The sequence below is a fragment of the Cantharellus anzutake genome (genome assembly GCF_015039405.1).
Source record: "Cantharellus anzutake strain C23 chromosome Unknown EI90scaffold_49, whole genome shotgun sequence".
Taxonomy (NCBI): Eukaryota; Fungi; Basidiomycota; class Agaricomycetes; order Cantharellales; family Hydnaceae; genus Cantharellus; species Cantharellus anzutake.
The window spans coordinates 149438-168556 of record NW_024066999.1 but is presented as its reverse complement, the minus strand read 5'-3'; the positions used below and the strand labels follow the sequence as shown (position 1 = coordinate 168556).

General features: G+C 49.6%; 9 protein-coding genes across 9 annotated transcripts; 3 read left to right on the top strand and 6 right to left on the bottom strand.

Annotated features, from left to right (window-relative positions):
- Positions 1-796: 796 nt before the first annotated feature.
- Positions 797-3491, bottom strand: EI90DRAFT_3071719 (uncharacterized protein). The gene is made up of 5 exons (XM_039061326.1): positions 3319-3491; positions 2984-3259; positions 2122-2930; positions 1371-2101; positions 797-1349 (listed from the first exon to the last, which is right to left on the bottom strand). Exons 2-5 carry the CDS (start codon positions 3194-3196, stop codon positions 1123-1125), a joined length of 1980 nt encoding a protein of 659 aa, XP_038912475.1. The 5' UTR covers positions 3197-3259; positions 3319-3491; the 3' UTR covers positions 797-1122.
- Positions 2984-3491, bottom strand: EI90DRAFT_3156809 (uncharacterized protein). The gene is made up of 2 exons (XM_039066075.1): positions 3319-3491; positions 2984-3259 (listed from the first exon to the last, which is right to left on the bottom strand). The coding sequence occupies exons 1-2, from the start codon at positions 3469-3471 to the stop codon at positions 3200-3202; spliced, it is 213 nt and encodes a 70-aa protein (XP_038912476.1). The 5' UTR covers positions 3472-3491; the 3' UTR covers positions 2984-3199.
- A 2091-nt stretch (positions 3492-5582) lies between these two features.
- Positions 5583-7533, bottom strand: EI90DRAFT_2016010 (translation initiation factor eIF 4e-like domain-containing protein). Its single transcript, XM_039052430.1, has 6 exons — positions 7389-7533; positions 7191-7315; positions 6469-7139; positions 6267-6387; positions 6068-6210; positions 5583-6012 (listed from the first exon to the last, which is right to left on the bottom strand). Exons 1-6 carry the CDS (start codon positions 7424-7426, stop codon positions 5836-5838), a joined length of 1275 nt encoding a protein of 424 aa, XP_038912474.1. The 5' UTR covers positions 7427-7533; the 3' UTR covers positions 5583-5835.
- Positions 7534-7641: 108 nt separating this feature from the next.
- On the bottom strand, positions 7642-10267 carry EI90DRAFT_3146611 (WD repeat-containing protein; the record flags this gene model as incomplete). The annotated part of the gene is made up of 7 exons (XM_039065437.1): positions 7642-8153; positions 8208-8340; positions 8392-8839; positions 8915-9159; positions 9213-9533; positions 9560-9880; positions 9947-10267. 7 exons carry the CDS (start codon positions 10265-10267, stop codon positions 7642-7644), a joined length of 2301 nt encoding a protein of 766 aa, XP_038912473.1.
- Positions 10268-10510: 243 nt separating this feature from the next.
- On the top strand, positions 10511-11885 carry EI90DRAFT_2931323 (oxidoreductase; the record flags this gene model as incomplete). Its single annotated transcript, XM_039055052.1, has 6 exons — positions 10511-10793; positions 10853-11055; positions 11104-11429; positions 11481-11602; positions 11660-11785; positions 11842-11885. The coding sequence occupies 6 exons, from the start codon at positions 10511-10513 to the stop codon at positions 11883-11885; spliced, it is 1104 nt and encodes a 367-aa protein (XP_038912472.1).
- A 254-nt stretch (positions 11886-12139) lies between these two features.
- Positions 12140-14749, bottom strand: EI90DRAFT_2859304 (ADC synthase; the record flags this gene model as incomplete). The annotated part of the gene is made up of 5 exons (XM_039053792.1): positions 12140-12388; positions 12455-12519; positions 12570-13826; positions 13902-14650; positions 14709-14749. Coding segments are annotated over 5 exons (2361 nt in total), but the record flags the coding sequence as incomplete, so codon positions are not given.
- Positions 14750-15364: 615 nt separating this feature from the next.
- On the top strand, positions 15365-16063 carry EI90DRAFT_2015627 (uncharacterized protein). Its single transcript, XM_039052428.1, has one exon. It carries the CDS (start codon positions 15426-15428, stop codon positions 15831-15833), a length of 408 nt encoding a protein of 135 aa, XP_038912470.1. The 5' UTR covers positions 15365-15425; the 3' UTR covers positions 15834-16063.
- A 621-nt stretch (positions 16064-16684) lies between these two features.
- Positions 16685-17808, bottom strand: EI90DRAFT_3128311 (Alpha/Beta hydrolase protein; the record flags this gene model as incomplete). Its single annotated transcript, XM_039064079.1, has 6 exons — positions 16685-16796; positions 16862-16909; positions 16973-17225; positions 17287-17345; positions 17399-17551; positions 17627-17808. The coding sequence occupies 6 exons, from the start codon at positions 17806-17808 to the stop codon at positions 16685-16687; spliced, it is 807 nt and encodes a 268-aa protein (XP_038912469.1).
- On the top strand, positions 17808-19038 carry EI90DRAFT_2015930 (uncharacterized protein). The gene is made up of 5 exons (XM_039052429.1): positions 17808-17830; positions 17994-18262; positions 18330-18577; positions 18633-18700; positions 18756-19038. Exons 2-5 carry the CDS (start codon positions 18136-18138, stop codon positions 18838-18840), a joined length of 528 nt encoding a protein of 175 aa, XP_038912468.1. The 5' UTR covers positions 17808-17830; positions 17994-18135; the 3' UTR covers positions 18841-19038.
- Positions 19039-19119: the final 81 nt, after the last annotated feature.

Genomic DNA, 19119 nt, shown 5'->3' with positions numbered 1-19119 from the left:
CAGCGAGCATGTGGTATCCACTATCTTGATTGATATTGGATTCCTTTCTCCGATACGCTCATATGCTGTCCCACGGTTGACCTTGATCATGACAAAAAGGCGTCGAAAAAGAAAATTTGGAATTCCACTCGATGCAATACATGCACGAGCACACGCTCTACTTGTCATGCGAGTCAGGTCATATTAAAGGAAAACGAGCTTTTCTCACATGCAACAGCGCCGACTGGGGGAAGTATCGCTTGGTTTTACATACATGGATGCAGCGTGTAGCATTGAGATGGCGATCGAATGCTCCTCGGAGTTGAAGTGACAAACACCCTGCAATGTGGCAACCATTAAGCTTAATTAAATTGAACTAGTGCTTAGTTCCTTGATTAATTGGTCGTCGCTAGTATCCATGGTCACTAGGTGAAGCTTGGATGCGATATGTACTTGTGGTAGTGCTGGTAGCAAAGGAAGTTCCCCTAGATTGGGAGAAAAGGCATATACGGCCTGGAGGCCGGCCCGCTTTGTATTGGTGGGGTCAATTTGATAGTGCTAACAAGGGGAACGAGTAAAGCATCCCACAGACCTATGGGAAGTGCCAACTAGGCTAGAGAAATTACTCACCTTTTCAATCGGCCGGAGAATTACTTCCACATTTCCTGATTTTTGCTAGTTGAACAATGAATCGAACGTTTGGAATTCCTTCATGTAGTCGCATTTGTTTAATCCTTGAATGAGATTACACCACTGAATAGCTAGATGATAACAAAGGCTGGGAGGAATGGCAGTTGTTGAGGTCAAATAAAAGGTCACTGCAGCTAGAAGTTGAGAAAATCGCGGTTGATTGTTACGCCGATAGAAGTGTGGTGCAGTTGTAATAGTAAACAGTGGTGCGAGTAATGTAGACGTGGACAGTGGGCGGGTGAAGTCGGTAAGTTTGGAGTATAAAGTTGAATATAAAAACAGACACCAAGTCTGTTGTGGTGAAAACACGATCGAAGGCTATGAGTAGAGGAAAAAGAACAAGCAAGCACGTACTGTTTTAAAAGAAAAAAGTATGAAAGTAAAGAAGCGAAACATCTCGGAGGAGCACAACCACTCATTTGAGGGTGGGTACAACAACACAAATTCCGTCGTTCATCGGATCAGAAGCGCAAGAGGAATTGCACTCCTCGCAGGTAACCCACTCACACTTCTCGAACTCGAACTGCTATGTCTACTCACACTAGACACAGAGCCAGAACTCATCCTACTTCCCGCCCGACTCGTACTTCTCCCTTCACCTTCAGCGACACTTTCCAAAGACGATCTCGAAGAGGTTGATGCCCCACGTCGAAGGTACCGCACCCTTATACTCTCCTGAGCTGAAAGAGAGGAAACTGAACTTCCTCTAGAACCCAGTCTTGAATGAGTCTTCATTTTTCGTGCAATATCATGCTTCGTTTCCGATCCGGATGACTCAGACTCTGAGAAGGACGAAGATAGCGAAGAAGACCCAACCGACGAACTGGAGGGTGGGGATGGTATCACGTACGACTTTGGTGGTGTTGGAGGCTTCTTTATGGGCGTTCGATCGTAAGGGGGCGTGTAGGGAGTATTGGGTGGCGTAAGAGGGGATGGAGTGGAAGGAATTGCTGAAGGGGGTGTTGAAAAGGACGTGGGAAGGGATATTGGAGACAATGGATGGGAACGAGAAGGGGGATGACGCGGCGAAGGGGTCGCTGCGGATGGTGTATGAGGTTGGTATGGATGGGATGAAAGCGATGGGGTGGGCGGGGGCAGTGGAGTAGAGGCGTGAAGCCGATTCTTGAGTATCCCTCTCGGCACAGTCGCATTTAGCGATATCGGTGTCGCAGGTTTCATTGGTAGGATAGATGACGAAGATGTTGCGGATGTTATTGGCAGAGTGTTCACGCGCTTTGGACTTAAACCCCGAGATTGCATGGTCGAAGGTCCTGGCGTCAGGGGAAGGAAATGTGTAGGTTTGGGCGGGACGGGTGGTTTTGTGTAAAGCGCGTCTATAGTTTCTCTCCAGGGCGAATTCACGCTCGTCTCTGTTGGAATACACGTTCGTCGTCGTGAAGGAGAGCGAGGTGCGTTGACTACTGGCGCTGCACTGATACGCCGGGGCGTGACATTTGCGGATGTTGAGCCATTTCTTCCATAGACGATGCAGATGAGGAAGAAGAGGTGTTCCTATCGATAATAACGTGCGTTTCCGGAGGAGGAATATGTTCGAGTTTCGCAGGTCTCTTGACCGCTCTACGAGATGCAAGACCACGCGAAGTCGACGCGTCAAGCGAAAACTGGGTGGACGGTAATGTTAATTCGATCGCTGCTAGTTTGAGGTTGGGTGTGGAAACTGAGCGCGCAGGTGGTCTCGGAGCGGGTCTTGGGTTCAGAAATGCATCATCACGAAACCCTGAAGCGCGCGATGGTAAATGCGGCGCTGGTTGCCCAAGTTGTCCCCTGACTGTGTTTCCCTTAACAGGCGAGACGGGAGATGGGAGAGTTTTCTCCGGACCCGACGTGGCACATGCTGAAGAAAATTGTGGGAGAGCGGGGTGCGACTGAGCCGGAGGTACGGCGGAGGGAGGCATTGGAAAATCAGAAAGAAGGCCACTAATAGAGGACACACTCGACCGAGCAGACTCGCTTGACGGAGGGCTCTGTGTCCCTTCTTCGCGCGTGATGTCAGTGCCATGTTTGCCAACCATTGCAGCTGGATCATTGGACTCGAAGCGAAGATATTGGAAGAGGGGAGTGGTCGGAGACTTCATCATATCGGCTCTAGAATAATGGATAATCTGAACATTCGAAAGCTCATGACCGAGATCTGTCAAGTTGTCTTCCTCTCTCCGTCCCTTTTCAGCGTTGTCATTGTCGCTATCTTCGTTATACCACCCCGATTTGAATGTATCGAGGTCAGAGAACAAGGAGCGAAACTGTGCGTCAAGAGGCGATTTCCCTCATCTTCGATGGCACTGAGGATGGATACTCGACGTGTCTCGTCAAGCTCTGTTACAGGGGACAGAGGGGGCGTTATCCTTAACAGAAGCCGACTCTTGCGTGGTGTAGCAGACGTGGACACGCGCGGGGAAGTCATGATGGTAGAAGGTGACGCGAGGAATATAGGTGAAGATGGCGAGACAAAATGAGCAGCAGGGTGCTCGTAGATTTGAAGGGGGGGTGGTCTCAGGGTTGAACGCATAGCTTAAGGCTCAGCGTAGTTCCAAGACAACCCCGAGTGTAGTTGTGCACCAAACCAAGCTAACTGGATCGTCCAAATCAGTCAAGGGGAAGGGTAGGTGAGAGTTGGGTTTTGCGACTCACAGGAATGAGAGAGTTAAGTCCAAGAGTGTGTAGGTAGAATAATAAGGATAAGGAACAATGGTAGTATCCAAAAGCGCCGTCTAGGCTGTTATGCGCCAGGACAAGAGAATGAACATTGTTGCAGAGAGAGAGTCTCTCGTTCTTCTGCCACATTGTTTCAGCGTGAGAAATATCAGTCTATTTCCTTTGTTCGGATGCAAACCATTCAATCATATGCGGGATGATCTTCGGTTTGAAATATAATGAATTGATGGATTTCCTTTGTTCAATTTTTTCCCTTCTTTTTGTTCTTGTTGTTTCCCCGCTTTAGCCTCCCTTCGTATCATTACCTCCATCTTTGTTTTCGAATCATTCCCCTGCTCTGTTGCTCACTACTTCGTACCTTCGCCCTAGCCTCCTTTCCTCTCTCACCGCAGTATGCCCAGAAAAAATCTCAACGCCAACAACCAAGGCGAACGTCATCAACTTCTCGCTGCACGGCCGGATATTCCCGGGACTTGCATTTGATCATCTTCTCTTTTACCCTTCCTTTTCGTTTCTTCCGCTTTTGGACGTCGCTCACACTTTGTACTTTTACAGTAAAGCATCCATATGCGCCTCCCTTTCACTCTCTTTGATGCATCATTTTCCGGTGCTCACAGACACCAGTGAATGTCTTCGCGACAGCCGGTCTGGCTGGCCTGGCTCGTGTTTCACCTCTGTGAAAATATTGCTCTCCCCCTAATATGTATCAGACCTCACGAGACCCACCAAATTTGTCAATTCGAGAGTATATCTTGTCTTGTTTTGTCTCGCAAGCTCAATGATTCAGTAAAGGTCCCAACAGTTGACGAGATAGTTTGTTGGAATCCTTTTTGGGATCCGGCCTGATATTTATGCGACGTCCAAATTTGGCCGCGCGGTGCCATTGCAATGCTCGGGGATTTTGTTGTACCCGCCGTTGTGCGCGCGAGTCTCGTCCAGCTGGTCGAGGTGTTTCCTGATGGCTGGCAAGCGTACCCCGCTTGGTACTTATCGCCGATCTGGATGGAATAGGCATGATCTGGGTCTTATTGACGTCGCCTGTAACACCATAGTTGTGCCGCACAATTCACTCTTGCCTCATGTGCAGGATTGTTGCAGTTGTATGAGCAGTACAGAGACACTCCGCCCGACGTAATTGCTCCACCTTGGCTTCTGTCTGGCTTGGTCCTTTATCTTTCCCGGACTCAGTGACGTTGCCTACGTCTCTGGCTCGTTTGGCTCGGCTCACGGGATGATTGTGCATCCTTACTTTGTTGCAAAGGAACCGCGGCTATTCTACGAGACCAAACTGAGCCTGCCCAGTGTTTGGGAAAATTCATGATCAAGCGCACAAATGTCATGCAGGGTCATATTGGACTCAGGCGCGATAATGCTCTCAGTTGATCGCAGAGCGATGACATGGCCTAGATGCGTTCACGGATACGCTCATGTCGCGTGGCTGATCCCAGCTCGTTCTGGCTGTCAACGTGCACGAAGCATACACAGTCGCCATCACACCATCAGGCCGCCCCAGTTCATCAAGCATCTATGTATTTACCAATCCTCACCACCTCATGACCATCAAACCCTCATCTCACTGCCCACTTACGCCTTCCTTGCTTCTCTCATCACCGGGACTTCTTTGCTTTGTGTGTTCATATTCACGATAAAACGTAACTCTGTGTTAAAGACTAATATGGACGATCAACAATGCACTGCACCCTGAACCAAACTCAATCCCTATGTCCGCCTCAAATTCTGAATCGTGGAATCCCGCCACTCTTGTTCCACGTCCCTACGCCTTCGGTCCGTCGTTCTTCAGTTTCCCTGCTTGAGAAATAGAACGAAGCAGGCGGGCAGAGTGATTCTCCGCCTATCACTCTAGCCGCTGCTTCCCTCATAGAACACAAAACTACAGAGTCCTGCGGCTTGTGATTTTGCACTGCTCTCTCGCTTCTGTCATTAGTACTCTGTGAACCCAACATACTGCAACTGACAATACCCTGCATGAAACATAATCATGATCAATTTCAATATAAATGGATCCACCGTCCGAAAGTTCGAATGAAATCGAGGTAGGCGAGCCAATAGGTTTCCCTAGACATGACTTAATTCACCTCCACTCCCCGTAATTACTTAGTCGCTTGCATATATTTCATGACCAGGCCATTTGTCTGACGCAAACAGACTCATCGATCCCTCTTGCAGTTAGTTTCCCCGTGACATATCAATGCCGCCACTGGGCTATTCACCGTTCATTGTTATTCCAAACAAACCCTGTACATTCCATAATATGCAACAACAAATCGAACTTGTGGAGAATTACAGGCTGCAATGCGAGACGTACCAGCGAGAGAAATCAATGACTTCAGGCTCATCGGCCCGAATGATAGAAGATACAGTTGAGACCTAGCACCTCGCCAAAATGAATGAAGCACTTTCGACCGGAGAAATGCAGACACGCGTACGGACAGGGGGGTGGGGTAAACAAGTGTCCCCAACCCCAGCGACTGATCAAGCGGTCATCGATCCCTTGGGCTGAGCGTGTCCCGTACCTCCAAACACACTCCCCTTCCCAAATATAGCAGATCCAAATGTGCTACCTGGACCTGGAGCAGGGCGGTGGTACGTGGTTGAAGAAGGTTGGACTGTAAAGAATTTCGAACGGATGGGTCGGTCACCAGAGTGATACTGCGTGCGCAAGTCCGTCTTAACACAACGTAGCGAAGGTGAGACGGGAACGAACCTGGAACTCAAACCCTATACCATCCTCCTGGTTTACGTCCAACAGCTTGAGCACCCTTTTGCCGATGCTGTTAATACGTTCAACATCGTCCTTCGACCTCGTCCAGAGCTGGATTCTGTCATGCTTGGGGCGTAACGACACGACTAAAGATACGGTTTGAGGTTTCGCGACGGGAAGGAATTTGTCCAAGACAACGTACCAGCTCCACAAATCTCGTCCCGTTCGTCTAGCTCTTCACCTACAAGAGCCATCGTAAGCCAAGACCAGCAGCGGTCAAGCAACTGTGGGTTTGACTTCATAGTTAGCACCCACTTGCCTCCCTGTAATGACGAATCGAACATTGTAAGTCTTCACGCACGTAACTTACAAGGTGGGTGGCGTATATCAAATGGGGGGCTCACATTTGCGTTAGCCTCATCCTCCCACATAGGCTTAATACCCTTTTTGAACAAGTGATAATTACTATTCATCTCCAACTGACTGGGCGGTTTCAACCAATTGAACCAACGACAAAAATCTTCGACAGTCTCAAATTCACCGACCACGGTTAGACCAGCGGCATACTCTTCCTCCTGCGAAGCGGCATTTTCAGCAGCATCTGTAAATTTCGTTTGGGCTGGGTCAGCAGTCATCACAGCTCCGCGTGACTTGCTGTCATGGAAGAGGGCCCATGCGTGCTGGAGTGGATGAAGAATGGGCGATTCAGGAGTGCCGGAAGTTGCAGTTGAAATAGTATTATCGGTCATCTGCGCTGCAGAAGAAGCTGTCTCAAGCTCGGGGCTCGAGAGTGTCTTCTCAGTTTGAAGTGGTGATACGGGTTGGGGGGCTTTGAGCAGCTCAGGTGATGTTTTTGTATCGTCCAAAGTGAGACTGGAAACCCCGTCCGCGGCAGATTGTACTGGGTCCGTTGGCGATGGGCTATTGGCGCTCACACTCTTCGCGCGCAATCGTGAAGCGATCGCATCAAGCGATGGAATGTTCTTATAGCCGCGATGTATTTTGTCCTTCGGAATCTCTTTAGGAGGCTCATCCCCTGTCAGGGCATTGGTCCCCGAAGATAAATCCCCCTCTCCTTTACTATCCGTAAGCACGGAGCTCCAGTTTAGTAAGTGGTGGCACGTACTGGTGGCACGGCCAGCAAGGATAGATTGGGGCAAGCGTGACCGCGAAGCTTGAGGTGGGCCAGCGAGAACACCACTGGTGGAAGAGCTGTGCGAAGGGTTCGTCGGTACGCCATTTGGAACGATCCTAAGGCGCGCCGACGCAGGGAGTCAGTGCGAGCAGACAGTGGCCACTGCGCAGTCATAACTCATCTACGCACCGCTTGGCCAAGTCTTCCAGTGTAGGCAACCTACTCATGACTGCTAAGGTTCTTCAGCTATGAGCCGAAAAGTGTTGACTGAAGAGAAGACTTGTTGACGGTATCGAAGCGAAGGCTCAGTGATCGCTGACGATTCGATTGGAGGCTGTGATCGGGCAGAGATCCCAGAATGGCATGCAATTCGATTTTGGGACTCAAACAACACCAGTCCCGTGCAACGGGGTATCTAACCGCAGACACAATGAACATGAGACTACAAATGCTTGAGAGCTTTCTTACTCCCGCTCCGTATATTTTGTCGCCGTTTCGTTCGTCCACTTCTATCCTCACCTTCCAATTCAGGTTCCTCTTGCCGTCGCCCTTTCTCCATGCCAGCACCGAACGTGTCAAATCCTCTCTTTGCTTTTACCTTTTCATTCTTCTGAGTTGGTGATGTGGTTGGTCGCGGCCGATCGTCAAACAGCGAATCGCCATCTCCAGATCGTTGAGGAATAAATGAAAATTCCATTCCGCCTCCTTTTATGATGTTCACTCTTTCGGTTGAGAAGGAATCCGAAGTTGAAGAGACTTGAACGGATTGCTGACGTTCCCCGAATGATGCATTCTTGTTCCGTATCTTGTCTGCCTCAGTAGCTGAGGTCGTTGGCTTTGCGGCTACCATCTTCGGCTGTGGTAGCGGCACCGCACGTTGCGGAACATGCACCATAGTTTGCGAGTCCTTCGCGACTTGAGAAGGGTTAGGTTTAATGGTTGTGAGAGTGAGGTCTATTGGTATCTGCGTAAGCGGAGAATGAATCCCGTTTGTCGGATCAGACACACCTCCTTCATCACTGCTGTCGTGCTCTGATTTGGGCTCGTCACTTTCACTGTAGTTACCGATACCATCAGAAGAACTTCTGTCACTTTCTTCTTCCTCTTCTTCAACAGCCGTTTTGGTTCGCGGTGCCTTTTCCTGTGGGGATTGTTGTGAGGTCAAGTGGGATGGTAACAAACAGAGACCGACCATAGTGGAAGACGCCTTCGGGGCCGCTTGACGCCGGAGACGGAGGTACGCATCGCTGGTTTTGTCGATCTCGAATTCGGGATCCTCAAATAGACTTTTGAAGCGAGAATCATTGAGAACATTAGCAGGCTCTGTCTCTTCCATTATTTTTTCTTCTGTTACTGAGTCTGTTTTCGTTGATTTCTTCTGCTTCTCGAGCTCTTGTTGTCTCAGAATCTTCCTGGCTAGAATTTTGTTCACTTTGACGTTCGAAAGGTCAGCGCCAGACGACCGGATGCGGCTGTCTGCAAGCTTGTCCAGCTTCTCCTTGACCACTCTTTCGCGGTGCTCCTCGTAAGCGAAGGGATTGGAGATTGCGCGAGCAGTATCGTAGAGTTTGAGAGAAATGAAATAGCCATGCATATAGGGCTTCAGGGCAGGTGTGCCGACCAGTCCGTCCAAACTTAGTCTGAAAAATAATGCCATTCATGGTATTTCCGACATGAGACCATGAAGGCATAAGTGATGATGGCTCGGCACTCACGCAGCAAGTTCTCGACGGTCCACAAATTTAAAGTCATCATATACGGTTCGTGCCGTTTGTTCCTCCATTTCCTCGGTAATATTGTCAAGGAAACGACACCATTTTGGGGCGGGACCCAGCGCGGGGATGTAATACGATGTCATTCGACTTCCCTCGTTTGCCGCCATAAGAAGGCCTGACGAAGGTACATGCACGAAGTGGTTGACATTATTATCCGGAGTTATGGATGTTAGGTTAGAATCGGGCTAAGTACGATACTGAAGTTAGCAGAGTTTGTCGTCCAAATGATCCGACTCACCGCGTTGCGATCCCAGAGTTTAATCACTTTGGCGTCAGCGCTGATTACAATTCCGTCGCCTGCCATTTTGTTCGAAAGACCTTCTGCCCAGGATATGCATTTGACAGGCAAGCCATACCCTTGGTCCTTCACGGCATAAGCTCTCGGTGAACGGATATCATAAAGAAGGGTGTGACCGGTGGAAGTTCCAACTGCGAGGGTTAACCCATCGGAACGAGAAGCCAGAGAGGTGATGGAGAAGGGGTCTTGCGGCAATATGGAGGTGTTGGGTTTGGGGGAGCAAGTTGAGACCATGGGAGGGGCAATATGCCAACTCTGGATCTGGACCGATGATCCCAGAACTCAACAACCCCGGGAGCTTGCCCAGAAAAACCCTCAGTGCCAAAGGAGAGAAGCTGGTGCGCTGGGTTGATATCAATGCAATTGACGCCTTGTACTGTTTCGGCATCCAGGGTCAGTGGATTGAGAAATTGACCCTGGTCGAGGTTCAGGCGAAATACTTCATGGCCAGTCCCACCGAAAATAGCATCGCAAGAGGGGTAGTGATATGCAACAGCTCGTCCAGACTTCGGTATTCGGGTTGAGTAGTGAAGGCCACCTTGTGCATGGAACTCCACGGAGCGATTTGCTTGAAGTAATATTAATTTGGTCCAGTCGTCAGAGAGAATCTCAGCAAACCTTAATGTCAGAAAATAGATGAACGGCTAGAAAGACAGATAATCAATACTACCTACCTGGAAGTCGACATTCTCTATGTCTGAATGCCGTTCGAATTTCAATGTCATTTGATCAAGATCGTAAACGTGCATTTGCGGTTTGTAAACGCCAGTGGCAATGGCATTATGACCATCTCGAGTAACTCTTATCTTAATGCTAGCTTCAGGGAATCCAAAATCCTGAATCAGATCAATGGTCCCTTGGATGTGCTCGCGTTTTCTGCCTTTGCTCTTCGCAGCTCGCTTCCGCACAAGCCAGTCAGGAAGAGACATCCCGGAGCCAGCAGCGGCTCCATTGACCGTGTAGACTTTCGCGGGCTCCCCGGAAGAGCGAACCATGCTGAAGTCGGAGAGTAAGCTCACGCAGGAACTTCAAAAATCTTGTGGCCGGAAATGCAATGCGGGTCACGTGGGAGCGCCACTCCCGTCGTGTTGAATGAGGCGGAAGCAACATACGGCTATATCCGGAGGCAATCGCCGAGACTAGCTTAGCGCCTCGTCCCCTATTACGTAAGTTACCTAAATCTGACCGTCGGTATATCATCGTTCGCTCTTGTGTCCTCATCAGCATTAGGCAACGAGATGACTTCCAGGGCGCGCTCACGTATCTACACGCTTTCCGACGTCGCTATACATGTCACTAAGGACGACTGTTGGGTCGTTAGGAATGGGAGAGTTTACAATGTTTCCGAATTCGTGAATGATCATCCCGGAGGTGACGATTTGATCCTGCAATGGGCTGGAAAGGATGTTGGTGACATCATGGCTGACTCGGTTTCTCATGGACACTCTCAGTCCGCCTATGACATGCTCAGCGAGTATTTAATTGGTAAAATTGGCTCGGAGTCTACTACCGTTAACGAAGGTGAGTTGAGTGCGAGAGCAAGGAAAAGATTTTGCTAATGTGGTGATGTCATTCCACAGACTGGGTGGCCACGGAAGACTTCCATCCGGACGAGACTTCGCCCGAGGAGGATTTCAAGAGACATGAGTTCCTCGACCTCAGCAAACCTTTACTTCGTCAGGTCTGGGAGAGCAACTTCAGCAAGGAATTCTATTTGCAGCAAGTGCATCAGCCTAGACACGTCACCAAAACTGCGCGATTGTTTGGGCCGAATTTCTTGGAGGTGAGTGTTTATGCATTTCTCTATATCTGATGATTGAATCACAGCTAGATGTTTACCCGCACGGAGTGGTACGTGGTACCAATATTTTGGCTTCCAATTGCCACCGCCATTTTCTTCCGTTCCGCTCTGCAATTTGCCCAACTCGCTGAACCCTCCATTCTGGACACGAGGATACTTTCTGTCGCCTCGATTCCTTCGTCTGCCTACTTGAAGACACTTACTTGCTTTCTCACTGGGAACGTAATATGGACTGTACTGGAGTATACGCTTCACCGATTCCTTTTTCATATCGATAAATTCCTCCCCGATCGCCCATTCTTCCTTATGCTGCACTTTCTCCTTCATGGCATCCATCATTATCTGCCCATGGATGGGTAAGCTCGCATCAGATGCACCGCAACACGCGCATATTCATGATTTTATAGATTACGACTCGTCATGCCCCCTATCCTATTTTTTGCTCTCTCCTACCCATGGACACAATTGGCTCATACTCTCTTCCCCGCTGCCATTGCCAATGGATTAATTGCAGGGGCTTTCATCTTCTGTAAGAGAACACGTATCCCCTGACGGTTGAGTTCTCTGATTGACGGCCTCCTTGAAGACGTTCTTTATGATTGCATGCACTACGCTTTGCACCACAAGCGCCTGCCTGCTTACATGCGTGAGCAAAAGAAGTATCACCTCGCTCATCATTATAAGAACTTTGACCTTGGATTTGGCGTCACGAGTAAGCACCCTTGCTTGTTGTTACGCCCATCCACTAACTTGAACACGGTTCTGAAGGCAAAATTTGGGATCATGTCTTTGGCACTCTGTTGAAGATCTGAACCATTCACCGGATGACCTTGTTTGATCATAAGAGTTATACTGTTTATTAGGAGCCCCCACTCGGTCATCCTTCCTTCGCCGTCTATGATATCTAATACGACTCTAACACATATCCCGTACTAAATGGATGAATACTAATGTACTGCGAGAGTGCTGGTTGAACAGCTAAGATTACTAGCTATCAAAACAGGAGGGGTCATTTCATCAAGGGAAATTACAAAAGCGTTGAGCTTTTCATACGACGATAAATCAGATTCCTGAAAGCTCCTAGGGTGCCTTCAAGCTTTGTCCTCATCTCTTCCCACTCCCCGAGCGGGTCTGACAGAGCAGTGATTGCTCCACCAGCACCCACGTACCAGGTTTCGCGGTGAGCATCTGAGGCCACGGACGTCGTATTGGGAAGGTTGTCACCATCGTACCTAAATGCAGAGCGTATAATGACGCTAAAATCACCTCCACCGCCTACACACCAATAGCCACATACGCCAGAATAAACACCACGCTCGTGGAGGGTTGGATTTGAACTTTGGAAAGCACGCGCGTCATGGTGCTCGTCTGCGAATGGTACCGGCATCGATTCGAGAACTTGAAGCAACTCAACACTGCGTTTCTTGGGGGCTCCAGTCATACTCCCTATCAACGGATGGATAAGTAGAGTGAGCGAGATAGATTAGCCTGCGCACCTGGTGGAAGACTTCCAGAAAGGACATCCCATCCAGTGTAGCCTTCACTCGTATCCACCCTACCTTCGATCACACTGACGAGCTGGTATACAGTCTCGTACTCTTCAACTTGGAAGAGTTTTGTCACTTGGACCTCATCCTCCGGCCGTATACTTTTCCTATCCCTGGAGGATGTGGGAGCAGACACTATTCGTGACATATCGTGTCTGACAAGATCTACTATCATCAGGTTCTCGGCCAATTCTTTGCTCGATCCTAAAAGCAATTGTTTTGCTTCTTCCAAAGTCACCTGCCCCCCATCGTTTCCAGGCTTTGCTTTTCTCACCGTACCCTTTATGGGGCGCATTTGGCATCGTCCGTCTCGAGTCCACGATAGGAATCGTTCGGGGGATGATCCAACGAGAGTAGTTTCGCCAAGACGTATAAAGGCTCCATAAGGTGCGGGATTCAGAGCACGGAGCGCTTTGAACAATGGCCATGCCACCGCAGATGACTTGGTCAATGTGGGGTCATTAATTAGACACGGGGAGGTGGACGGAAGAGTGACGTCTACTCTCGTGAGGGCAGTGACACAAAGCTCGTACGAGTCGCCTGCAGCTAGATAATCTTGCGCCGCAGCGATCCGGTGGAGATATGTTTTCTTGTCAGGCAAATTAACACTCAGGTGAGGGGTTCCCTGCTTCACAAACTGTGATCGCCATTCCAAGGGAGATGGTGTGCGAGGGTACGGAGATGGAGCAGGCGTAAAAAATGAACTCGTTACGACCTCTAAGAGCGAGCGCGCCTTTTCGATCCATCGGGCCTCGGCATCAACATCCCTAGAAATAGATTGAACGCGAATCTCGCGTCGCTCATGATCAATCACAACGCTGCGCTCGACGAAGGCAAATTGGACGTCGGGATGATGAGGAAATCTACGGGCGGCAATGGGAATGCCAAGAGTGTCGACGCCTGATTCGTACGAGGCATAGCCAATGAGTCCACCCCAAAATGGGGTTTCGACATTTGCTGGCAGGGATGGCGGTTTTCGGGCGCCCAGATATATTGCAAGGAATTGCCATATGGACATATTACCAAGGACAACGTGCTGTGGTTGCCCCATGCCTTTCCAAACTTCAACTACCTTATTACCGACAAGGTGAGTGATCCTTTCCATAGTTGTGGTCGAAGCTCCGATTATTGAGAACCTCCCAGGCGAGGCGCTAGAGTCCAGTATGAGTGTATCACTGCTTCCAAGGGTTTTCATCCCGCAAAGCGCTTCAGCGATGAGTGGCACAGGGATAGGCTGGTCCCCTGCACAATGCAACGTGCGCCATTGCGGAGCCGACGTACCGGGGCACGAAGTAGAAATGTATTCCATAACTCCGGAGTTCACTTCGGGATGGGCATTTGGTAGTGGCGCTAGGAAATGTGAAGCGGACCTCAAGAATTGATTGCGCCATTCCTTGGGAAGGGGGGGAAAGCAAAGCCTATTGTGTGCCCGGTTCCATGTTTCAGCATGGCGCCAAAAATTGGCGATGACATGGATTCCACCACCTTCTGATGTGCAAATGGATTCGGGGTGATACTGTACACCCCAGAATGGTTTGCTCGTGTGTCGGGCACCCATGACCACCCTGGTAATAGTAGACCCATTTTCGTCGACAGCATAGGACAAAACCTTCAAATCGTTGCAGTCCTCAAGGTGCACGACATGAAGAGAATGATATCTCGTTACGTTGCGAATCGGATGAGACGGGGTGAAGAGGCTGTATGGATCGGTTTCATCGACATCGACCAGGAGCGAGCGTTGCCCATGCTTCACCACAGAAAGCCGTTCAAGTCCACCACCGAAATGTATACAAAGACATTGATGCCCTAGGCAGACACCAAGAACGGGGAGCATTAGGTCATCGCAGACGGCCCAGACCTCGGGAATAACTCCTACGGCTGCGGGGTCATCCGGAGACCCTGGACCGGGGCCAACCACAGCAGCATGAAAAAAGGGCAGCAAGGAGTGCAGTTGCTCAGCAGTGCAATCATCATTCCGAATCACATGAACGGTGGCCTCTGGAATGACTTGCCGCAAAATATCAGACAAACTACATGAAGATGCATCACTCAGAACCCGATCACTAAAGTCCCAACGCCAAGGCTTACTTGTACGTGAAAGAATCGTACGAATCGATGAGAAGAATGTTCACCATTGTGCACAAATAAAGCCGCTCGCTCTGAACTGCAGGCAGCCCCAAAAAAAACCAAAGTCAGAGTCGGGTAGCCAAGTGGTAAGCACTGAGGTCAACTGAGCGATCTCCACTGGCCACCTTTCTGCTGAGGACTCTTCTGCTGGCTCTACGACTTCGCGGAATGGAGATGCGAAAAGAGAGGTGCACTTTCTGCCTCATCATGTGCCGGAATGGCGGAACCGATTCCGATGTAACGCTGGGCGCCTTCCCTGTACCAAATGGAGTCCGTCACGGGAAAGGCAGAACATGGGCTATCCTTTGACCTGGCTTCCAAGTTAGCAAGGATAACAAAGGTATTTCGGCGGTGGGGCGGCAGAAGTCTCGGAGTTATCCGTCAACCCACACCCTTGAAAATGTCCACGACACAGCAATAGTCGCCACTATTTATGACCCGCGTAACTAATTTTGTTGCTAGAAAAAGGAAGTACATCTCGGAGCCAGAGCCTCTACTCGTGGATTCCAATTTCGTGGCTGATGGAGATGAACCTGACCCAAAACGTTCAAAAAATGGTACTAAGAAGACATTGAAACTACGGAGAAAAGGTAGAAGATACTTCTGTTTCTTTGGTGTGACCAATGCCAATTTTTATTGAAGGGAAATCGAAGGCTTTGAACGATAAGGATAAAGGTCATGGTGACCGGCAAGCGAGGGCCAAGGTGTGCTTCGTGTGTCGACAGCCGGGCCACACTGCCAAGGAGTGTCCAAGCGCTACGACTACCGAGGAAGGTCGAAAGGTTGTTGGGATATGCTATCGGTGTGTTCAACTATCTTTTCGGTTGTGCTCACGGCTCCCTTTTTACATCCTCCACACGCAGATGTGGTTCTGCCGAACATACCCTTAAGGAATGCAAGGAGAAGACAGATCCTCAGAATCCTCTCCCTTTCGCCTCCTGCTTTGTTTGCTCTGAGAAGGGTCATTTGTCTGGGAAGTGCCCTAAGAACGAAAACGGACTTTATCCAAACGGAGGTGGCTGCAGGATGTGTGGAATGAAGGATCATCTGGCGAAGGATTGTGACGTGCGTTCTGCAGGTAAATAATAATTCATTGCTAGACAGTTCTGGGTTGCTTTTCAAAGTTTCATAATTTGACAACTCACAATCAACGACAGCGGCGAAATCCACTACGTCTGTCGTTGGTCTCCCATCACAGCAAATTGGAGCCGATGAAGATGACTTCCACGCCTTCGAGAGGGCTTCAAAAGTAGTAACACAGGAGGAGAAAAAAGAGCGAGAAAAAGCTCGACTGTTGGAACGTCAGGAAGCAGCGGCCACAGCAGCGAAAGCCATTACGTCCTCCCCAGCATCATCTGTCATCCCCCGATCAAGTGTCCCTTCGAGGAAATCCAAATTAGTGTCATTCTAGCCTTATCCATTATAAGCTCCAAGCATGACGAGGAGCAGGAGATGCTAGTCAATCAAGTGTATGATGTCCGTACTCGCGTATTATATTGAATCATAATGGGAAGATGAACTGTCCATGGCCAGTCGCCATTAACTTTCAGAGATGCGTCTTGAAACGAACTCTATCTTCATCCAAAGCACTCTCTTCCCAAAGCTGCTGTATTGACCTTTCGTCAGCGGCTTGCCATGTCCGGACTTCCCCCGCTTGGACGTCGACTTGACCGTGCAGAATCCAATGCAAGTAAACAAGCCAAATAGTGTTCTCGCGACGAGGGAATGGGGTTGGAAGTTTAGGATTGATAAATCCCCCTGCATGTCCAATGCGGGGCCACGATATATTCTGAGAGGAGGGAGATATCCATAGTGAATGCTTCATGTGAGTTGGATGACCATGTGAGAAGAGAGGCATCATGCGATTCATTTCAAGTCTAAAGGAAACGGTTTATGTTGAGCGTTGGAAAAAATCGCACAAATATTTGGCCAACGACCTACTTCGACATGGTGGCGTCGTCGTCAAATCCAACATATAAATATGGTTTGTTTACTTTCCGCATGGTTGATGCGTTTTGAGGTAATGAAGCCACACATAGAGGATGACGACTAATGAACAGGGTTTATGCTGTCATGATTTCTTCTTCCAACAGACATAGTCGCTCGGAACTCACTAAAATTCAAGCCACTGCCGACCTGGCCCGTACGGAATGTCGTATCCCCTGTGTAGAATCAAGAAGACTACTCAGAGTCGAATCACCCTCTGTATCGAGACAAGGACGTACATTCCGAGGCTTCGACACCGGAAGACCCCATCTGTTTCAAGTGATTTAGCTATCTTCTTTTCCATCTCTGCCAGTTGCGCCGAGGATTCGGCTTGTTTCCATAATACGCAAGACCTATCATCATCATCACCACCACCACCCGAGGTATGTAAGAAACACAACTCCTGCAGGTTCCCCACGAACGACTTACCGCCACAAATGTTGAGAAATCGGGTAATGATGGGGAACTCTTCTTCGAGCAAAGTCATGACCTCTGTAAGGCATTATTTGTGGTCAGGGCCAACTAGAGGGAAAAACGTGTGAAGCACACTCACGTCCACCCAATGAATGTCCGACGACAATCAATGGTTTTCCTTCCCTTTGGGGCTCTTTGCTGAAGTCCGCGAAGCGTGGCGCACAACACCACCCAGGTCTAGTCGTGCCCACGTTTCTGATATGTCAATGTCGGCCGGCGCGGTCCGAAGAGCCTTATGGCGTTCCTCTGGTGTGAACGTAGATGGTTGATAAGGTGGGGGGAAAGACATGCCAAAATAGCGGTAGTCAAACGTGTACACGAGAATTCCATGGGTAGAAAGCCAACTTTTTGAGGGAATAAATGGGAAAGGGCATGAGATGGATGCAAGGGAATTGCAAACGAAGAGGAGTTAGACAGACCGAGAGAATGACGCATAGAATGATTGATGTAGACCAGTGGCGCTAGCAATGACGACGACAGCAACTGGATGAAGAGTGGGCCCGTAATAGCGTGCAGCAAGAGGGAAACCGTCCTTTGCAGGGATGGTTATGGAACCTGCCGGCGCCGGTGTCAAAGTTTCGAAGCTATTCCCTAAGCTCATTAGATGGATGGGACCGACGATCGTCCCTCCATCCCGGAAAACAACCCTACTTATATACTGCGCCTCCGTGCAGCGCCCAACGAGGGGGGTCGTGAAGGGAAAGGATACAAGTGAGTGATCCAGATGTACTGGTGTGATCCGAGCTGTGCAAGGAACCCGAACAGGAGGGCGGAGGGACGCGGTCATCCCGTCGGAGGTATGCGTAATCCCATCTTATTTCTCAATCAAGATTATTCGGGGTAGGGAATCCCGCAGAGTGGTCACTATGACTGATGTTGAGTAAATTCAGGAACACACCTTTCCCCCCTCCCCCCTGCGGCCACTCTGATGACGAGGAACGAACATGCCACAAGGGACTTCCAATGGATTCTAGTGCGGTTCTGGCGAGGTGAAGGCGGTGCGGAGAGGTCCTTCGGTGTCCCCCCCCTTGCGCCACAAATCAAGGTTTTAACACGTAAATATTATCCCGTAGTTCATCAACCATATTGATGAATGCTTTTAAAATGCTCAATGGGGATTAGACGGAGCAATTATTCGCCATCCGCGTCTTAGCTTTGCCACCCCCCGCTCCCGCTTTCACGGAATCGGCCCCTCGAGCACCGGCCTCCACAAGGCGCGCATGAGAGCATGTTCCTCCTCGCTTAGGCAACAGAATGAGTCGAGCCTCCTACCTGAACAAGAGGGGGGTGGGGGCTTTCTCGCTCAATGCAATCCTTTGATCATGATCGGGAAGCGGTGGTACAGCCGTGTGCCACATGCACTAGTACTGGTTTGCGCCTTGTATACACAATTGATCATTGAAGATGTAACACTCTCGATCTTAGGATGAGATCAATCTGCTCGTAACCCCCTCGGATGATCGAGCCTTGCGCAACAGCGAGCTACAGACCTCGTGGGCGCCCCATCCTTTTTTTGGAATTTGACTCATTTTGGCCATCTGATGGCAGATCCCGTGTTTTTTCCTTTTCGGGATTTTTATCGCGTGCGAACCTAACATCTTCGACTTTTTGGTTTTATCGTTCCCGAGTTTAGTTTTTCTTCCTTCCTCTCTCATTTACGTCTCCCCCCCCTCGCTTAACAAGGATTAGGAGTTTTGGGGGGACATCTAGGCTCCGGTAATTCTTACATTATGCAGACCACATCATCGCCCGGTACGGTAGTGGGGAGCCTGAGACGTGGTGCAAATGACACAGCTACACCGGAGAAAGTCACCTTGACAATCGATCATCATTTAGCTCTGCCACCACCTCATGGCCCTCTACGTACTTCATTCCGAACCGGGGGGCTGGACAACGGGTTGTTTGATGTGAA

Excerpts from the sequence above, each read along its gene's own strand:
- EI90DRAFT_3071719 (XM_039061326.1), bottom strand. The coding sequence starts at position 3,196 with ATGCGTTCAACCCTGAGACCACCCCCCCTTCAAATCTACGAGCACCCT. Across the intron at positions 2,931-2,983 it reads AGCTTGACGAGACACGTCGA|TTTCGCTCCTTGTTCTCTGA; the intron begins GTATCCATCCTC and ends CTTGACGCACAG.
- EI90DRAFT_3156809 (XM_039066075.1), bottom strand. The coding sequence starts at position 3,471 with ATGTGGCAGAAGAACGAGAGACTCTCTCTCTGCAACAATGTTCATTCT. Across the intron at positions 3,260-3,318 it reads GACTTAACTCTCTCATTCCT|TTAGCTTGGTTTGGTGCACA; the intron begins GTGAGTCGCAAA and ends TGGACGATCCAG.
- EI90DRAFT_2016010 (XM_039052430.1), bottom strand. The coding sequence starts at position 7,426 with ATGAGTAGGTTGCCTACACTGGAAGACTTGGCCAAGCG. Across the intron at positions 7,316-7,388 it reads CTGGAAGACTTGGCCAAGCG|GATCGTTCCAAATGGCGTAC; the intron begins GTGCGTAGATGA and ends GGCGCGCCTTAG. Across the intron at positions 7,140-7,190 it reads CCTTGCTGGCCGTGCCACCA|GAGAGGGGGATTTATCTTCG; the intron begins GTACGTGCCACC and ends CGGATAGTAAAG.
- EI90DRAFT_2015627 (XM_039052428.1), top strand. The coding sequence starts at position 15,426 with ATGGTGACCGGCAAGCGAGGGCCAAGGTGTGCTTCGTGTGTCGACAGC.
- EI90DRAFT_2015930 (XM_039052429.1), top strand. The coding sequence starts at position 18,136 with ATGACGAGGAACGAACATGCCACAAGGGACTTCCAATGGATTCTAGTG. Across the intron at positions 18,263-18,329 it reads ACAAATCAAGGTTTTAACAC|ACGGAGCAATTATTCGCCAT; the intron begins GTAAATATTATC and ends AATGGGGATTAG. Across the intron at positions 18,578-18,632 it reads TGCCACATGCACTAGTACTG|GATGAGATCAATCTGCTCGT; the intron begins GTTTGCGCCTTG and ends TCTCGATCTTAG.